This window comes from Uloborus diversus, chromosome 1 (assembly GCF_026930045.1).
Source record: "Uloborus diversus isolate 005 chromosome 1, Udiv.v.3.1, whole genome shotgun sequence".
NCBI lineage: Eukaryota > Metazoa > Arthropoda > Arachnida > Araneae > Uloboridae > Uloborus > Uloborus diversus.
In genome coordinates this window covers 57750038-57763971 of record NC_072731.1, presented here as the reverse complement: position 1 = coordinate 57763971, position 13934 = coordinate 57750038, and the positions used below count along the sequence as shown (strand labels likewise).

Genomic DNA, 13934 nt, shown 5'->3' with positions numbered 1-13934 from the left:
TTGAATAGTGTTGTAAATCAAAGTGGAAATATAGTACTTGCGTAGTGTCCACAGGGTGGCAGTTCTAGAAATTACGTATTTCCTGAAAATACACTCAAACCTATTTCTGTGCGGTCTTTTTATTTTATTTTATTTTATTTTTAAATTTATACGAGATTAAATTTATACGAGATATTTTTATATATTTTACATAAAAATTTCAATCAGATTGGAACTCAATTAGCGAAATTATTTATAAAACGAGTGCGAGGTAGTATTTTCAAATGACGACAGGTATACTCCGATGGGAGGTTTCTGTAACCTCCCCAAAATTTCCTTATTCGGGAAATTTTGTTCGATTATTAGGCGAAATTATTATTACTTGGTTTATTTTGATTTCGTTCAAAGAAGCAATTCCTAGTTATTTCGACAGTTTTTGGGTTATTTTCTTCGTGAGACTTTTTTTATGCAGGCCCTTTTCACCGAATAAAAACAGGTTTGGGTGTATGCATAAATTTAAAATGTTGCAGTTGTACAACATATTACGGAATATTACTTGTTTTATGTGTAAAAGCATCCCACTTATCTTTACAAAAACCCAATTTCAGCACACTATATAAAAGACGCTTTTCTGTTTCATAAAGTTCTACTTAACGCAGTACCTCTATTTCAATAACTTTTCAATTTTTTGTGGTCCCTTGAAAGTATTTAATGAGAGAACCAATATTTACAATACTTACAAATAAAATGTTTTCCTTTACGTAATGAGTTACAAATATTATACCAATTTAAAATTGCGCAAATCATTTCTTCCATTATTATTACTTTATTTTATTATTATTATTTTATCACTATTTTTTTCTGCCACGAAAAAGAGTTCTATGTATAATAACTTGTGGAATGATATTGCAATACTGCGTACAATAGAATACTCTATCTGAAAATTACTTCATGAATAGAACACTAACGAACACAAGATTAAAAAGAGCAAACTTTTATTTATAAGAACGGAAGCTTAACTGACTTAGTGTTGGTGTTGCCAAACAAGAAGTTCAAATCAAACATCACAAATACTGATACGATAAAATAATGATACGATATATTACACTATGGAACCCCCCCCCCCCCGAAACACGTGACTGCCATTCTTACTGATTGTGAAGTTTTAGTGTTATGTTTTTAGCTTTTTATGCTTTTTTCAGAGTTTAAACAGAAGTTCCTCAACATACAAGAAAAGTCTTTCAGTGTATGGGAGAAATTCTTCAGATGGCAAGAGAAGTTCTTCAGTGGGTAAGAAATGTTCTTTAATGCAATAAAATGGAGCTATAATAAAAATTGAGCTAGTTGTTTTCATCACCATCTCAGTTCCATATTACATCTCTTTTGAGTAAGCACTTGTTCGTCTAAAAAAAAAAGGGGGAAAATAAAAAAATAATGAAATAAATGTTGAAAAATAAAAACTTGGAAAGTAAGGGTAAGGGGCAGGTGAATGGTAGTGTCTTCAGAAATGAGTCTTCGAGATATTTGAAGAAACGCGTTCTGGATTCAGTGGAATCCAAATGGAAAGTTCGTACCGTAAAGCTAACTTACAATAGATGATAAAAATGAAAGAAAATGCAAAACATAAAAAAAAATTGCAGTTACTGTCCTTTACCTGCCACGGCAGTAACGGACAAAAAATTCTTTGTTTTTATAAAATCATATTTAATCTGCACCTTTTTTTTTTTTTTTTAATGATCAAATTCATTTGTATTGCTAAGATTAATGAAATGATTCATTTGTATTGCTTAGTTTACAAATATTTTGTCAGGAAAGAAACACGCAGAAATTTGATGCACGATGAATAGAAAGAAAACGGATTAATTTAATCGAAAGTCATTTCAGTTTGGAAGAAAAATATATAGTGACCGATGAAAATAAAAATAAAAATACAGAAAAACAAAAAAAACTACCAGAAATGTAATCGTAAATGTGTAGTAAAAGTATGCTAGATTTTCGGTGAACTTTAAAAAACAAAATCTTAACAGGTGTCATGCACTACTTTCGGTAAAATACCAACAACTAGTTTCATTCGAAAATTCTACGTTTTTCTGCGAGGGTGCTTAAAAGTGTCAAAAAGCGTTTCGGTGTGCGAAGTGTAAAATGAGTTGGAAAATGAAGCCAGCAATGTGCGGGGGAGGAGAGTCTGTTCGAAACCCTGTCACACAATCACATCTACACTTAATTGCTCTGACTCTTTTCCGATGTTAAAGCCTCGAGCCCTTTCGCTTCATGAAAGTTAATTGGGACTACGCTGAATGCCTGGGCACCCTGGGAGTGTGGTCCTCCCCCAAATATGCAATTCCTCCCATATATAAAGCAAAATCCCACAGTGAAGAGTGTCTTCTTCGTCTGTGCTGCGACATCTAAGGCCCCCGGCCCACTTGTCATTATGAGCCTTGGACCATTACCTCGCATAGCTTATAATCATCGCATCACAAGCGATTAATGAAAGATGGTCAACTGTTTATGCTGTTCTTGAAATTCCTGCAATTTTATGAGGGACAGGCCTATTAGGCTGCAGAAGAGGTGGGTGGGGGCCAATTCAGAGATGCTGAAGATATATTCGAACGGGGTGGGGCCGGCTTCTATGACACATGGTTTTGCTTTTGTTCGGCGTTTTATGGGTTTTTAATGCATGAGATGGGGACAATTTCCCATCGGGTAGACAGGTAGACTTTTGCCTTCAGGCAGGAAGTTGAGGGTTGCTTGGAAATGCAGAAAGATCGCTTGAGGGCACTTCAATCGTCCTGGCATGGTATATAAATATCGGATCATTAAGAGTTAATCCCCATTCGATGAGTATCGTAATCTTTTTGGTACGGTGCAGATAAGTGTGATTATGTGTCACTGATATAAAATGATATTCGTAACCATTAATTTCGCTCTACCCAATAATTTTAATAATTTGATCGGAAATATTAAGTTGATTAAATTTAATAAAATTCGGAATATTTATAATGGCAGCAGAAATGTGATTGAATATTTTTAAAAAGGCTTATATAATTTGCATGAAGTATTTTTGTGATTAAGTATGCTTGCCATCTTAACGTACGTTTAAACACCTTTTTTTTTAGAAGATAAAACTTACAAGAGAAATTTTATATTTAAAAATGTTTTGAAGAAAGAAATGGCATATTCTTAAACTTTCGAAACTACAGTATAAAAGTAGATTTCAAAAAGTTTGATAAATAAAAATTATTTTATTTTGTTAAATTTTATTTATTTATTTATTTATTTTATTTATTTATTTATTTTTTGTTTGAAATCAAGTCGAAAATATGCGTATCTATATCTTTGCCGCCAAATTTATTTTTACTGCTGAACTCGTTTACCCGATAAGAAAAATGTTCGTAGAGAATATTAAAGGAAGTATTTTCGTTTTACTCGAAGCTAATAACTTAGAAAATTATGCTTTAAAGATCTATTAAAACCATTTTCTTTTCATGGAAATTCATAAAGGAAAGTACATAATTGCTTTTAATACCTTGTTGGATCAAAATAATGTCACTCCAGTAGAAAAAAGTTTGAGGTAGAATAACAAAATATGAATAATTTATTTTCAAAGCCAGCAGAAATGTATTAGGAAAAATATCAATCCACAAGCGCCTTATAAAATTAACTAGTATTATTTTTCAACTGATTTTGTTATAAATCTCATAATTATAAGGTACGGTCAATGCTTCTGAAGTTCACAGATAATGCAGATTATTTATCTTCTTTTGTAGTTCTAATCCATTTATCTATAGAAAGTAATCACTGCGATTTAAAACTCTGCGGGATTTTTACACTCCTGTTTGTAAAAATTGCAACACCACGAAGGACTTACGCGAGTGAGCTAAAAATTGCAGGAAATGTAAAGTAGAGCATGATATGCAAATGATTAGAATTGCAGACCGGTAGCGCATGCATGTGCTGAGCAGCTCCCTCTGAACGAATCGAACCGAATATAAATAGATGGCTGTAGCGAGGCGTGTATGATTAGCGGTGGTTATATGCTAGAGTAAACGTTAACTGAATTTTTACTATGCCTCTTCGACGAAAGAAAGCGAAATTTGAGCAAATTTCGGAGTTTGAACGGGACAGAATCGTCGATCTTCGTGAAACTGGATTGTCTTATCGTGCAGTAGCCGCTCGTGTGCAGCGTAGCAGCAGCACAATCATGCATGTTTGGAAGCAGTGGACGGACGAGGGTCGGATAGCTCGGAAATCTGGGAGTGGACCCAGAAATGTGACGTCAGCTCGCGATGACAGACAACTGGTGCGTATGGCGTTGACGGACCGCACAGCTTCTTCTAGACAATTGGCAGCACAGTGGTCAACAGCTACAGGTGTTTCATTGTGTGCTTCATCAATTCGGAGACGTCTGCAGCAGCATGGGCTGTGCACAAGGATTCCTTTATACAGGATTTCCCTTACGCAAAACCGTCGCCACCTGGCCATTGTTCATAGGAGCTGGCGTGCTAATTGGCAGCAGGTCGTCTTTTCTGACGAATCTCGCTTCAATTTGCGACACCATGATGGCCGAATTCGTGTCAGGCGCTATACCGGTGAACGGCACATTCCGGAGTGCATTATCAAACTCCACAGTAGACGAGCACCCGGAGTTATGGTCTAGGGTGGCATAGCATATCATGGACGATCACAATTGCTACGAATTGTGGGCAATTTGAACAGTACACAATACATAAACGAAGTTTTACAGTCCCAAGCTATTCCTTTCCTGCAAGGATTGCCAGGGGCTGTATTCCAGCAGGATATTGCCCGTCCACATATCGCCAGGACTGTCAAATCCTAACTTGATTCGCAGCAGGTACAGCTTCTTCCTTGGCCGGCATATTCCCCGGATATGTCAGCGATTGAACATGTGTGGGATTTCGTTAGGCGGCGTCTCGCTCGTGCTCCTCGTCCTGTTGTTTCAACAGACGAACTTTGGTTGCGCATACAAACAATATGAAGTACTCTTCCGCAATCAGATATTTAAACTTTGTTTTACTCCATGCCGAGTCGTGTAGCAGCTCTTATTGCGGCGCGTGGTGGCCACACAAAATACTAATTTATATCTCTTTTTATTGTTTGTTTGGTTTGAAAATGTAATCATTTATTTGTGCCATTACCACTCAACTGTGTATTAAATTTCATTCAACTATGATGCTTCCTTCATGGTGTTGCAATTTTCACAAACAGGAGTGTAGAATACGCATTTTTAAATCAAACCAAGTTCGAGAAGTCTAGAAATTAAATACGCAGAAATAAATGAATGGTTTCAATGGTCACTCAGAATTAAAAAATCGAAAGTAAACCTTTTAAGGTGAGAAAACGTGGGTTTGCATGATTTGTCAACCCTGTCTGTCTATTCTCAAAATGATTTCTGAAAAAAGTTTTTGATTCGAACAAATATTTTGCATTTAATTCTTCCGTCATTCACCAATGTGACAAAAGACTTATTTCAATTGAAAAACCTTTGCTGCCTTGTATTTCATATTTAAGTACATTTTAGTGCAGTTTTAAGTAGTTGTTCTGCCTACGGGGAAATTTAGACCTCCATAACTCATAATCGAACTGACGGAATTGTTTCGGATAAAATTTTGTCGTAGAACATTGGCATAGTGGGAATTTTTAATTTGATCATTTTAAGTCATTTTCTGCCAAACTCAGAACTTTAACATCAATATCTACATTCTGCGAGCAAAATTCTAACTATTTTATCGAAAAAACAAGATGCTAAAATAAACGTTTTGCGCCAAAAATTCGAAAATATTTTAAAATCTAACTCTATTTTTTGTTTTCTATTTAAAGATTTGAAAGAAAAGAAGGGGGAAAAAGTCGTTCATTCATTGAACCTCAACATTGACGTACAAATTACCATATTAAATTCAAATAATTTCGTGCATAAGAAAAAGGAACGAGTTTATTCACGCAAACGGTTTTTGATGTGGTAAATCTTTTACTTTATTCCTTCTTCTTTATTAGTTTACTAGGGGCCCGTCCCGTACTTGTTCGGGTTGAAAAAAAATATGTCTTAAATAAACATTCTGCAGATTTTTTTTGTTTTAAAATATCATGGTATACATGTTATCATGGTATACTAGTACATACACTTTTTGTTTCATTTTTATGAGGTTTTGAAAAATTGATTCATTTCATTTCCTAATCAAGAGAGACCAACCTTTATCTCCCCGTGAACAATATAATCTTCCTATATATAACATCGTACGTATAACCGTCACTATTGATGATGGTGATAGCATAAGAAATTTTCATTTTAAATTGTAATTAAATTAGAAATGGAAATGAGCAAGGACCATGGGATTTCGAGAAATATTCTTGACTGACCTGCTGCTGATCCAGTAAGAATAATACGGTAAATCATGTTAGTCCATATTGATTTTGCTTGGGGTTCAGTTCCATTGCATACATAAAACAAATTAAAGTTTCGCAACGAAAATGATTGAAATACCACCTTTAATTTTAATAAAATGAATATGGGCTCTTAAAAGTATTCTTAAGATACAGAGATCGTACAGAGTCCCTAAAAGAAGACGACTTTAAACAGACTTAAAGTATATCTGCACGCGTTTATCAAGGAAACCACAGGAATAGTTTGGTAAGAGTCACCGGGGGGGGGGGGGGGGGCAAATGCGAAGATGACACCTTCACCTCTCTCAATGTTGTTTTAATCTTTTAGTTTGCTTTGAATCCACGGCTTCTATATATAAACAGTGGCTCATCGAACATCCGTAGTACATTTTATCAATGCAAGTGTAAGACCATCAGCGCTTGTGTTTACGTATATGACTATAAATCAGTACGAAACATAAACTGGTAGCGAAGACAAACTATTGGTTTAAAAAAATAGTATAAATACATATATGCTTAATTTATAGCCTATGTCACTCAGTAAGAATGCACCTTTCTCATAGTGAAAGAATATTTCAAATAGTTGCAATGGTTCCGGAGATTACCTCGAACATATAAACACACAAAAATCCGCCCTCTGTCTTTATAATATTGGTAATTTATTTATTTATTTATTTATTTATTTATTTTTGGAAACGTTTAAGAAGTGAAAGGTATTTTCTAGAGTTTTAAATTTTTGTTGAATTTAAATTAAATGTTTGTTAGATAATATAGCAGTAAAGTTGTACTTATTTTATATTTTTTCTTCACTTCTTCAATTTGGAAATTTTATCAAACTTTTCTTTAATCCACTTTTAAACTGCATTTTTCTTAAGTTTATGCTCTTCTTCTCGCACACGTAAAAAAAAATAAATATTGTAAATATTTTGTTGAAAATTCATGACAGTTGAAATTTTCTGCAGCGTAATTTTCGACAAATTTAGAGAGAGAGTTTTAATTCGTTTTTGAGTGAAATAAACTCTAAAAATTGTTGTTAAAGGAGCAATGCTTTGCTTTGAAACAGTTGTTATAAACTATTAAAATAGTTTTCTTGCCAAGTTTGAGGACGAAACTTTTTGCTTGTTTAACTTGTTGCTTTTAACTTTTTGCTTGTTTCTCTTATTGGTCATTGTCATGAAACCGATTTTGGGATAAGAGAAATAAGGCTCTTTAACTTTTGTAAACTTGTTAATATGCATTTACAATGCCAATGCTGAGATCGAAATTCTACTATACTACAAGTAGGGAATGCAATACAGGACCGAAAATTCAATACCGGTATTCGGTATTTTTAAAACGTGATACCGGAATACCGGTATTTGAGATTTCTCAAAAAAAAAAAAAAAAAGCTTGAAAACATATTTTTTCGTTGCCACATTTCATAATTTTGTACAAAAATTGTGTTATTTATGAAAAGTATTGTGATCAAATAAAGGGTGTCCCAAAATTAACGCAAGATTTGAATTTGCCACCATTTTTTCCATAAATTGTTGGCAGCCATGAAAAAAGAACAATTTGACAGTTGAGAGTTTAGGGTTAGTAAAAATGGGGTGTTATTGTACCATACAGCTAGAGAGAGTGAAACATTTCAATTACTGCACAAGGCATTTCCTAGTCGCGTACTCTCTCATTTCGGTCATCAGAATTGGCACCCTAGATCGTGTGATTTAACATTTTTAAATTTCTTCTTATGGGGTCAATATTCAAAGGTCTATAAAAAGTCAAAGAAAAAAAAACATATTGCATCTATGGAATTGTCTCTAAGCCTGATACTCATTTTAGTGCTCAACTTTCCTGCAGTGGAAAATTATCTTTCCGTATTTACGCAGGTCAGTGGTACTGTTAACAATGCGCGGTACACCTCTTTTAATTTGTCTAGAAGTTCTTTATCTTCAAATATTTCAATTTGTTGCGTGTTATTTTTCGATAAACACTTTTGTGTGTGTGTTTCTTTTGTATTGTGTTACTATATTTTTTTAATTTATAGCTGATTTTAATTTCTTTCCAAGAAAGGATACTTTTCCAATGTTAACACAATTTTCTTTTGAGCAGAAGAGGTTTATGTTTACTTTTTATTTGCCCTTTGGTTTGAAATTTACGATAAGTTTGACTAAATTAGATCTTGTGAGTTTTTCTTATTCGTTTTCACTTTCTTTTCTAAATTCTTTACAGTTATAATTATGTAAGTATCCTTATATATATAACAGCCAATGATCGAGTAACGCTCCTGACGTCGTCAACAATGAAACTCTCCCCGCGGCATGAAAATTTGATTATATGTTTTGGTAATGTTTAAAATGCCGGGAAAGCTTTTATTGTGGCAACGCTGAACTGGATCTGGTCACTTAACTGTTTTACTGATAAAACTGTAATTTTAGGAGGATGAAGAAACGAAAAAGTGGTCCACAATGAACTCTATCTATTGGCGTTTAGTGTTAATCTACTGGAGTTAAGGGTTAATCTACTGGAGTTTAGGGTTGATTCACCGTAGTTAGGGTTCGCATTTAAACTAACATCACCAAACAGGCAATTGCTTCGTTTAAATGTAGAAGCAATTTTCACCCATCATACCTTGATGGGCCATTTTCTAGTCTCAAAATATGTTTCAATTTATTATGCTTTACTTCTATGAAAGTTTTCAAGGTACTATATGACTTCTAAGTATTATCTTGCTCGGTATAAAACCAAATAGCGAGACAGGACAACAAACTACCATTTGTTATCCTAACAATATTTTTTTAAATCAAAATTTAGTACAGTTGAGACAAATAGTTAAAAAAGAAATCACAAAATATCTATGCATTCAATGGTTGGAATAAATTGTTCATAGGATAAATGCATTCAAAATTACACTCAAATTTAACTTTCTCAAAATTGAAAGTAAGTGATCAAGGAATTGGAAAAAATAGAGACAAAGCGCACGAAAATGCGATTCATCTCACCCATCTAGTAATGAAAACATCATTTTGCAATCTTTCCATTACTTTTATTTAATGATATTCTATTATTTCGTGCTTTTGAGGCTAAATTTTTACATCACTAGATTGATTTTAGTTTCGTATCACAGGAAAAGAAATGTACTTTTTAAATACAAGTAGATATTTGAAAAGTTTTTAAAAATTCTTTAATTGAAACTATTTATTATTTTCAGCTAATACCGAAAATACCGGTATTTTCCTCAGCAAATACCGGAATTACGAAATTGCAAAATTGCTCGAAATACCGGTATTCGGTATGATGATTCCTCAATGATAAGTTGCGCCCTAGGTTTAGACTTGAGGGCATAGAAGATAAAAACAACTAGAGAAACTGAACCGCCATTGAATAAAGTACATCTCAACAGATCGTAATCGACGATGAAGAGGATGTGGATCTACCTTTTTTTGCTGTTTTTGTCTCAAACATTCAAAATATTTCTTTTCAGAAAAGTGCCAAAGTCCAGTTAATTTGTATTCAGTTTTATGCTTTTTTTTCAACCGAGGAAAAATGAAATAACTCTTAGATGCGTACTTTTTCTTTAGGCAATTAGTGGATGTGATACCACATCATCCCCTGTCTGGCTAAGAAAAGCAAAAGTGCGCGATGTTGTTCAAACGAACTTTTATAAGGTTGACCAGGCCACCATAGCTTTCCTTCCTGAAGTGAGTCCCAAAGCTTTAGCCGAAGCTGTAGAGATGGAGCTGGTTGCTCTGTATGGAAATGAGGCATCCCCCGATATTCTGCGACAGTATTCAGTTCCATCTGTTTCTCAAAGCAGCATGTAATGCAACTGTGAACCGACTTTGTTAGTCTTCAACCAAAAGAGTAGCTTCATTCCATTCATATCGCAGGTACCGACAAGTGAACAAATGGTTGGCAGAGGAGAAGGACGCCTCAGAGCGGAGTTGTTCGAAGACCAACATAAATTTTGATATTGGTTCGTCACCAATCACTACATTAAACGATCCAGCATCACCCGTCTTTTTCAGATTTTTCTCATTTTAGTGCAAGACGGAATATATGGGAGTATGCTGTTGTTGCAGAACTGATATTAGCTGCTCAGCTTTGTGCAATCTGCCGTTTGAAAAGACTGCACACAACATCTTTGCCATTATAACCGACAAAAATTTAAAAAAAAAGATAAATGGTAAAATGAAAAAAAATCGACATATTCTTCTTTTTTCCAGTTCTGGAGTACGATCGTACCCATCAAAGACAACATACAATCAAGATATTAAGTGTAGTTAATTTTTAAGATAGGTTTTAATGATTAAACTTACATGTTAATAGTTACACCCTTTTGAAATCATACTGTTTTTTTCTTTTGTCCACATCTCTCTTATTCTAATGGAAAGTGTTTTGTGCGGAAAGTCTTTTATTCAAAAATATTATCTATTCAAAACCAAACTCGGTAGATAACTTTCCAGTCGAAAAACGAATTACGGCCGAAAATTCATCAATGTGAAAGGCATAGATAAGTAGGGGAAGGAATGTTTGCGTTACCTGCATAGGACTGTCAACTATTGGCCTATTTAGTTTTTCATAACCGCCGTGTTTTTCCAGCACACATACATATATAAACAGGCACTAGAGTCTTATTATATCATTCTTTGCCCCCTTTTTTTTTAGAATAGGATCTTTCATATTGCATTGAAAATTGTTTTTTCTCATATCTTCAAAAACCGAATTTCCCGATTATTTGTTTGTTTTGCGATTGTAAAAGAATTATTTCATCTACAAACTTCATTTTTGGCTTAAATGAAAGCGAATTAAATGCACTGTAACAGTACATACAGGTTTTTTTCGATTAAAGTGGGATTTGGCGTGGAATGTGATCGAAGCATAATTTTTTCATTTTTTCGCCAAAAATGGCCACTTTTTGAAGCAGGATATCGCCTAAACTATTGGTCGTAAAAAAACCCCACTTGAGCTTAAATTGTTCAAAATTTAAAGTGCTTTTAAACTGTTATTCACATTTAGTATCAAAAGTTGGATAATTTAAGAGTTACAAAGGAAAAACTAGAAAAAGTCCGAAAATTTCGCAGTTTTTGAAAACTGCAAATTTAAATGTACACTACCCTAACTGACCCAAACAACATATTAAAAAATCAGAACTTCATCGTGTTTTGCGATTTTAATGTCCAATATGACTGGACTAGTATTTATTCCATTGGAATCAAAGACGAAATTTGCTCTTCTGATCAGGTGCATATGCCTATGTAATGAGAGGAAAATCGGAGTTTCTACAAAGAGGCTATAAACTATTTCAGAAATATGACATTATTTCATGCAGAAAAGATTAGACAGGTGGGTATTGATCATTGATAAATGACTTAAACACAAGTTGGAGTTTGCAACACAGGTTCATTCTTTCGTTGCTGTGAAATGTAACCTTAAGTGAAGCAAAGAATGCGTGTTTTTCTAATTGTTCCGTAACCGTCTGAATCCTGAGCAAAATAAGTTCATCGTAGTATATCAATAAGGAAGTATGCAATTAACGTAAGCTTGGTCGTTCCGCGTAACCCTTTATCTAATTCATCTTTTTTTGATTCGCAAATAGATCGAGCGGCAGATGTTAATTGCCTATTTTAGCGTTGATTTTTTTGAGCCCGGGGCGTTGCCATTCAGCGTTACAAAAAAGAATGAATGAAAAAACTCATCCGAGTATTATTTAATCGCCTGCATGAGATTTCCGTCTTTGATGAACGTCGTATGGCAGTGGCATTTGTTTTGAGGCATGTGAAATGAAAAATACATACTCATATGTTGGTTAAATATCAGCTGCTTCTTTTGTTTTGATTGAGTCGTTGTACTTTTATGTGCAGCTGAATTTCTTGGTCTACACATTTGTATTCATTTTAGAAACTGTACCAAATTGATTGAAGCAAGTTATTCATGCGTAGTTAAAAGTAATTTCAATTTAAAACCGGTGGTTCCCAACATTTTTGAGCCCGTTTCCTCCCTCTAGAGATTTACAGACACCTTTCGCCTCACCCCCCCCCCTTATTTTTTGGAAAAAAAAACATGATGCTATTAATTTGAAAACATAAATGCATATTTTGAATTTGAAATAAAATGTAGATGGTAAAGTGATTCAATACAATCACTCTTAAACTTAAAAATGGATCAATAATAAAAGGTTTTTTTTTTCTTTTCTTTCTTTTCCAAAAGAACTCATGGGTATTTGAAGAGAAATACATGTATTTATTTAAGATCATTGAATCATTGACATACTTATCAGAACTAGAAGCACATTTTTTATGAAAATATTTTCTTTTTTGATTTGGAAACTGAGGGAATTAAAAATACTAACACTAAAAAAATAATAATACTTCATAAACCTTGCAATGAATGATGGAATAGGGTTCAAACAAAAGGTGAAAGGAGGAAGCGTGTGAACTTTAATTTGTTTCATTTTTGATTTGACATTCTTCCTCTTTACTCTTTAACAAAAGTTTTTAATTTCAATTTTCGCTGACTTTTTTTATTGCTATTATCTAGTTTTTAAAATACTTACTGCCCCTCTATCACCCTCACGAATGTATCGCCCCCCCCCCCTCCCGAGAAGTCAAATCGTTCCTTCGGAGGCGATCGCACTTAGGTTGCGGGATCTACTGGTTTAAATGATTTAAATGAACTTTTGAATGCTCTTTGCACAATTTAGAAAATTAATGATGTGTTAAAAAATAAATGACAAACATCAAAAACGTCACTTTTTCTTAAATTCAGTTAAGAATTTGAAAAATGGTGTATGTGCTCATTTGGGGTGGGTGTAAGAAATAATGCTTCTAAAACTATAGTGAGGCTTCTGCAATGAACTTTTAATCTCATCTTGGAATACCGGATAAGCCAGAGTTCCGAACAAACGAGGGTCGGATAGACGAGGTTCTACTGTAAACCTCATATATATAATAGCCAATGATCGAGTAACCCGCGAGTTTCAACAATGAAACTCGCGCCACTTCATGATAATATGTTTTGGTAATGTTTAACATGCAGAGAAAGGCTTTATTGTGACAAGGCTGAACTCGATCCGGTAACTTAACTGTTTTATTGGTAAGACTATACTATTTCAGGGGAATGAAGAATCGAAAAAAGGGTCAACAATGAACGCTACCTACTGGAGTTTACGATTAATCCACTGGAGTTAGGGTTACAATTTCAACTACCAAAATATCACCAAACAGGCAATGGCTTCGTTCAAATTTAGAAGAGCAGAAGCGTTTTTCACCCGTCATAGCTTGACGGACGACTTTCTAGTTCAATGAATATTTGTTTTGAAAAATTAACATTTATGCTGTACTAAAAGCAGCAATGTGTGTCCATTTCACTAAACATAATTATGAGATTTATGTGATTTTGTAGAACACGACCATTACTCCGTTATTCAATTCATAACTCATCATTAAATACAAAATCAACACTGATGTGACTGACAGGCTAATTTAAAGTAATGCTTGATTGAGTTAATGAGCATTTCCTTCATAACTAATGAATGAAAAGATTTCAAAACCAGTTTTCGGTTGATCATGATGCAA

The 13934-nt window shown here is 34.0% G+C and overlaps 2 protein-coding genes across 2 annotated transcripts in view; one reads left to right on the top strand and one right to left on the bottom strand.

Moving 5' to 3' along the window:
* LOC129229839 (AP-4 complex subunit beta-1-like) overlaps positions 1-13934 on the bottom strand; it is a 151105-nt gene that overhangs the window by 35751 nt on the left and 101420 nt on the right. The gene's annotated exons all lie outside the window — the stretch shown is intronic.
* LOC129229864 (uncharacterized) overlaps positions 1-13934 on the top strand; it is a 116665-nt gene that overhangs the window by 24098 nt on the left and 78633 nt on the right. The window contains exon 2 of the mRNA XM_054864243.1: positions 1182-1269. Within this exon, the coding sequence (XP_054720218.1) occupies positions 1182-1269 (88 nt within the window). The remainder of the gene's footprint in view (positions 1-1181; positions 1270-13934) is intronic.